The following is a 6,352-nucleotide window of genomic DNA, read 5'->3' as shown; positions in this document are numbered from 1 at the left end:
AGCTGGACGCAGGACTCCCGGGGGGGCTCAGCAGAGCCCATCACCGGCACGGGGGTCCCGGCTCCCTGCGTGCGCCAGGGCTTCAGGCCTGCCGGGGGCTGCCCTGCCTTGAACCCCGGGGCTGAGGCAGGGAGGGGCGCGCGGCGCCTCGGAACACGGCGCAGGCTGCGAGGGCCGCGGGCCCGGTGCTGGAGGAGGCCGCGGCGGGGCCCGGCTTTGCCAGGGGGCCTCGGGGCACCGCGACCCCGCGCTGCTGAGGGGCTGCTGCACCGGGGTGCGGGGTACCCGCCGCGGGGCCTGGGGCCGCCGAGGTACCGCCTTTTCCGCCCTTTTTCACCCCGAAAAGCCGCGGCCGGGCGAGGCGCCGGGCCCCCCTCCCCCGGCGCCGGCGAGGCGAGGCCGGAAGCGGGGCCGGAAGCGGAACCGGCGCGGCCTGGCCCCGCCCCGCGTGGCGTCACAGTCGCTATATAAGCGGCAGGAACGCTCCCGCCCGCGCAGCTCGCCGCCGGCGCGGAGTGGGGGCCATGTTCGCCGTGAAGAGGAACGCGGTCATCGGCTTCAACCTCTACTGCGGCGGCGGGCCGGCCCTGGCGCCCGCCTCCCCGGGGGGGGGCCCGGCCCCGCCGCCGCCGCCGCCCGCCGCAGCCCCCGGCGCGGCCACCGCCGCTGAGGTACCTCGGGCCCTGATTGGCTCCGCGGGGGCCTGGGCCGCCGCCGGTCGCCCTGAGGAACCCCGCGCTCTGATTGGCTGCGGCGCGGCCCCCCGCGCCGTGGCGCTGCCCCCCGCGGCGCGGCCGAGCTCGCTGTGGAGCCCCGAGGAGGAGCTGGACGGCTGCGAGCCGGAGGACGAGCGCGGCCCGGGGGGGGACTCGCTGCCCGGAACCCCGCCCGAGGCCCCCGAGCCCCCCGACGAGCTGCGGCAGGACTCGCTGGAGCTGATCAGCCGCTACCTGCGAGAGGTGGCGGGCGAAGCCGGGCCCGGCGTGAAGAAGCTCTTCCCGGGGTTGCTGGGCGGGCCCGGCAGGCCCGGCGGCGCTGGCGATGCCGTGATGGAGAAGGCGCTGGAGACGCTGCGGAGGGTCGGCGACGGCGTCATGCAGAAACACGAGCTCGCCTTCCAGGGTGGGTGGTGGTCGGCTCCTCCCCGGCGGGGGCGGGGGATGTGGGGGGGTCCGGGCCTTGCCCTGGGCCCGGTGGGCGGGAGATCGCGGGGGGGGGCCCGGCACCCGCTTCCCCTTCTTTGGAGGCGGGTTGCAGGCCCCGCTCCCCTCTCTTCTCAGTGTGGGGTCCTGGGGGGGCTTGGGGTGGGGGTTGGGGTCCTGCGGAGGGTGGTTAGGGTCGGTGGGGGGGGTTGGGGGCTTGTCTCGCTGAGGGGGGGGCATGTGGGTCCCCGGGAGGTGCTGCCCCCGCGTCTGCTCCCTCTGCAGCATGGGTGGGCCCTCGCGGTGGGTGGGCCGCAGGCTGCTGCGTGGCGGGGGCTGGGGGAGGCCCGGGCCGGAGCTGGCCCGTGGGGCTGGAGCAAGGCCTCTGTGCCTTCCCCGCCCCCCCGGCGAGGTGAGGGGTGCCTGAGCTCTCGGCTGGGCCATTTACTGGATGGGATGTGGCCCCGGTTTTGAGGGAGTTAAAACGGCTGAGAAGTGATTAAAAATGAAACTGAACTTTGTTCGATTGGGGGGTGGAAAAACCGCTGGCAGCGTGTGCAGAGGAGATAATCTAGTTACAGATTAGCTCCAGTTCCTCCTCGCATCCTGCTTTGCTCAGCATGACTGTATGCAAATAATCCCAGGCGTCCAAAGATTAGTTAGCTCAGGAGTTTAAGCTCCTCACACCCCTGGCTTGGGTGGAATGGGGTTTCTGGGGGAGAAAATTTCCCGGACAATGTGCTTGGGTTATAGCTGTTGTAATGTATTTTGCCCACTTCTGATGAGCCCTAGAATAGCCATAGAAGCTTGAACCCCAGTGCCTGGGCTTGGATGAGCAGGTGTCCTTGTGCAGAGTGTCCTGGGAACGGGTGGGAAGTGAGAACCAACCATTTTGAGCTGGTTTCGGGTAACTGAGAAATGAGCAGTGTGGGGGCTGGCCTGAGCCGTCGGGGCGTTGGGATTGAGCTCCTGGCCCCGGGGCTCGCGCTGGGACTGCTTGCAGCACACCACGCAGCGCCCGATCCCAGATCGGGATGGTGCCTGGTGCAGAAGGGTAGTGTCTGCGTTTCCTCCCGAGGCGGCTGTGGTGAAATGCCTTCATTCTTGCAGGAGGATGTTACAGTTTTTTGTGGGTGGGGTTTTTTTTTCTTTCTTAGTGCAAAGGGCTTCAGTTTTTTCCTCGCGTCTGTAGCTGTGCTGATGCGAAAGACTGTGCGTTCAGTTACCCTGGCCAAATTCACAGACGTGCTTGCTGGACAAACCATGCTTGGGGGGAATGTTCAGACCAGTGCGAGCTGGCATTGGTGTCTGAGGCTTCTGTAGAGACGGTTACCTTCACGGGTGCAGAAAAGGAACTGGTTTCAGGAAGGCTTCCTGTTAGTTTGAACAACAACAAGCAACGCCTTTCAGTTTCGTAAAGGCTTGTCTTGTTTGCTTATTCATGAGGGGGCACTGCAGGCCAAACTGGGGAATTTTGTTGTTGCAGTTGCTAAAATCACACTAATAAAAGGGCGACACGTCAGCCTGGCCATAGGTGACTGTCGTTCGTCTCGGCTCGAGGGGCAGGACTCATGCCGGGCTGCAAACCGACTTCGGTGCTGCGGTTCTGATGTGGGGTTTAAAGCCCTTGTGAGACAGGGGAGCGTGACATGCACCGAGACAGCAGCTGTGCCCGAGGTGGGGAGGAAGGCACTCGAAGTGGGTTATGGGCTGGTTTTTGGCTGGCCCAGGTGGGTGTGAGCAGCAGAGCCCTTTGCAGAAGCAGGCAGGTACTTGCTCTCCATCACTGGCACTTGGCAGTGGCTCTTAAGCTTTTGGACCTGGAGCGTGGGGGCTGCGTCTTCAACTGGTGGCCTTGCGGGGTATTTGGTGTCGTGTGGGTGCCTGCCTCTAAACTGGCATCTCTTGCAGGAATGCTTCGGAAGCTGGAGATCCAGAAAGAGGAAGATCTGCAGTCGGTGTGTGAAGTGGCTGCCCACATGTTCAGTGATGGAGTAACAAACTGGGGTCGAGTGGTGACACTCATCTCATTTGGTGCCTTTGTTGCAAAACACCTGAAAAGCATAAAGCAGGAGAAGTGCATCAGCTCGCTGGCAGGGATCATCACGGATGCGCTGGTCTCATCGAAGCGCGAGTGGCTAATGAGCCAAGGAGGCTGGGTGAGTCACTGCCTGTCCCGAGCACTGTGGAGCTTTTCAGAACAATCCAGTGTTTTCCTATTTCGGTGACCTGCTCCTTGACAACTACGTGTGTCAGCGAAGCACAGGGATGACTCACTGCTCCAGTTGAAACCACAGTCTGAAACATCTAGCCGGAGCTCTGATGTTTCAGGAGCTCCTTACCACAAGCTGCCTGAAGCAGTCTTGACCCAAAAATGTGCCCCCGCCCGGTGCGGAGCGGGCAGCGTTCCCAAAGCCGAGGCAGTCCCGGGTGCGCTGAGCTTGCTTGAAGCTGCTTTGGTGCTGTCTCCTGACTGCGGGGCGGGCAGTGGCCGTGAGGAGTCTGGGGGAAGGAGTGTGCTCGGTGGGCGTGCTGGGCAGGCTGTACCCCTGCCCGCTCTGCCGGGGGCAAAAAGGCTGCTTTCCACGGCTGCCTGCCGAAGAAGGGTGGCTGGCAGGGGAATGACTTTCCCTTCTTTCTCCTAGGAGGGCTTTGTCAACTTCTTCAGAGTCGAGGACCTGGAAGGCAGCATCAGAAATGTACTGATGGCGTTCGCAGGCGTGGCTGGACTGGGAGCGAGCTTGGCCTACATGATCCGGTGAGCCAGGGTATGCCGCAGAGGGACAGAACTGTGGGTGGATCGGCTCTGTTCGGGGCTGCTGAGCTGATCGCTTCCTCCTGTGAGTACTTACGAAGCTGGACTTGAGTGGCCCGAGGAGAATATCTAGGCATCCCCTGAGCAATCCTTTCCTGAGAAGGAAGGCGTGATCCGGTCAGATTGTGGGTACCGATGAGGATTTGTTGCTTTGGGAACAGAAAGTGGAAGAATTGATATTCTGCTTCCTTCAAGAGGATGATGACAGAAAGCTCAAGCGGACTGCTTCAGTGTTACCCGGAGGGAACCGATCTGCTTAGCAGCGAGCCAGTGAGCACCAGCAGCTCTTGTGTGGACTGAAGCCTCCTGGGCTGGGCGCGGCAGCTGTGCGTGGAGCAGATGTTTCAGGGTTCTGGTTGTGGGTTTCTGGAAATAGCATCTTCTGCTGCTGGTGCCCTGCCTAAAAGTTGCGGCTTTTCTGTTGGAGCAGAAGCGTTGAACGCTGGGTGTTGTGGAGCCGGTGCCCGCTCCCAGGTGTGCTGGTGAGCGGGCCTTCAGCCGCTGCTGGCTCTGCGTGCGTCCGCCCTCCGGAAGCGGTAGAGCCGCACCAGCAGCCGAGATGTGCGACCCGCTGCCAGAACTCGGGGCGCTGGAGCCCTGCACGGCCCCGTCCCTCCCTGCAGGGCTTGGGCCAGGTCACTGAGCAGGCAGAGGAGGGTCGAGGGCCGGGGGGGTGAGGCGGGGCTCAGGACAGTAACCGCAGCCAGCTGCGGCGCGGCCGTGTTGGTCTGTCTGGCTGAGCTCAGCTACACCGATACGACTCGCCACACACAGGCAGTTTAAAAATAGGGAGTGCATTTGTAAGTATGTAAAACCCCACACGGGGTGGGGAGGCTGTAGAGAACCTGTAAATATCTATAAATCTGTAGAATATGTACATTTTTACAGAGCTAATGATACAAAAAGGAGGCATTTTGAATGTGGTAGAACTGCTTATGGGTGCACTGTACTTCATTCCTCATGTGAAGTAGCGTTTTTGTGGCGAAGCCTGCTCCTGCCTTGACTCCGAGCGAGCCTTTCTCTGATGTACTTGAGCGACATTGCCAGGGAGCGTAACAAGGACCAGTGGCCTGGTGGACTCTTGTTGTGCCCACAGCTTGCTGGCAACAGTTGATATTTCTGTTTATTTTAATCTTTTTGGTTATTCCAGCCCTTCTGGAAGGAAGTGAGGAGCTGTGGAAGCTGGTCTTGGTTGCTTCCTTGTCTTCCCTTCATTTTGACCCTCTAAGCCATGAGTCGGGATGAAGCTGATGTTTGAATGTAAATGTTCTGGAGCGGAATAAAACTTGTCGGCTCGGATCTGCAGCTTGTGCAAGTCCGTCGGTGCTGGCCCTGGGGTTAGTCCCTGGTGCCCAGCTGGTAGCGTTGTTTCTTGGTGGGTGTGCAGCACTTGTCTGCCTTGTGCCCTCCGACCACGGCTCGGTCGGTGCTTGGGGAGCTCTGCTCTGTGGGACCGGGTCCTGCGCAGCGAGGAACATCCTCGTCCACGGTGCTTGACCTGCAGCCCGAGCAATGCCTGATGGAAACCCAAGCGGAGAGCTGAAAGATGGTGCTATTGTCAGGCCTGCTTGTTTGCTGAACAAGCACTTAGTTTTTGTCAATAAATGTCTCTTGTTTTCAATCCCCTGGTATAAAACTTGCCGTTTCCTGTAACGAGATGTGCTAAATGCTGCTCCTCTGCTTTGCTGGTGTGGGCCTGTCGGCACAGCTGCTGCCCCTAGGGCATCCCGCAGCCTCTTGCTTATTAGAAAGCCGCTGCGGGCTGTGGGAAAACTGCTCTGGGTTTTTGTCAGTCACCCGTTGGGGCTCCCCGGAGCCACTCCGGGCCCACGCGCTCTTCTTCACCACGTACGTGGGTGGGGAAAGTCTGTGAGATGCCTCGTGCTTGGTGCCTGCGTGCTCCAGAGCAGCTTTCCTGTGGGGCCCTGGGCGTGCGGTGGCTCTGGGTGCCCGTGCGTGGCGGCTGGGCCTCGTCACCCTCTGCAGCCGCGAGCTGGAGGAGAGGGTCCTGGTCCCAGAGCCCCGAGCTGCGCTCCTTGCCCCTTCCAGGGGGCACACGGTCCGTGGCTTCAGTCATCTGGTGTTGGCCTGCTCCCCGCTCTGCCTGGGCAGAGCGAGCTGGCGTCGCAGTTGCCAAGGAGGCTGCTTTTGGGGGGGCCCTGCTCCCCCGAAGCGCTCCCTGTCCTGCCCAGTTTTGATTCCTGCAGGATGGAGCTGGAGCATGCAGCCCGGTGCCGTGCAGACCTCGCTGGGGCAGCGCTTTCTTGATCAGCTTCCTCCTGCCAGGACCAGCTCCACTGCGGGAGCCTCGCCTGGAAAAAAATCCCCTCCTCGGGGGCAAAGCACTTCCCCACCCCCAAACCTGAGCGGGGGCTCCGGCCCGGTGGGCTCCCAG

At 61.9% G+C, this 6,352-nt stretch overlaps 1 protein-coding gene across 1 annotated transcript; it reads left to right on the top strand.

Annotated features, from left to right (window-relative positions):
- The first annotated feature begins 514 nt into the window (after nt 1-514).
- Nucleotides 515-5,578, top strand: MCL1 (MCL1 apoptosis regulator, BCL2 family member). The gene is made up of 3 exons (XM_075445338.1): nt 515-1,122; nt 3,054-3,301; nt 3,788-5,578. The coding sequence occupies exons 1-3, from the start codon at nt 525-527 to the stop codon at nt 3,902-3,904; spliced, it is 963 nt and encodes a 320-aa protein (XP_075301453.1). The 5' UTR covers nt 515-524; the 3' UTR covers nt 3,905-5,578.
- Nucleotides 5,579-6,352: the final 774 nt, after the last annotated feature.

This window comes from Opisthocomus hoazin, chromosome 30 (assembly GCF_030867145.1).
Source record: "Opisthocomus hoazin isolate bOpiHoa1 chromosome 30, bOpiHoa1.hap1, whole genome shotgun sequence".
Lineage (NCBI taxonomy): Eukaryota > Metazoa > Chordata > Aves > Opisthocomiformes > Opisthocomidae > Opisthocomus > Opisthocomus hoazin.
This window is presented reverse-complemented; position numbering and strand designations above follow the sequence as displayed.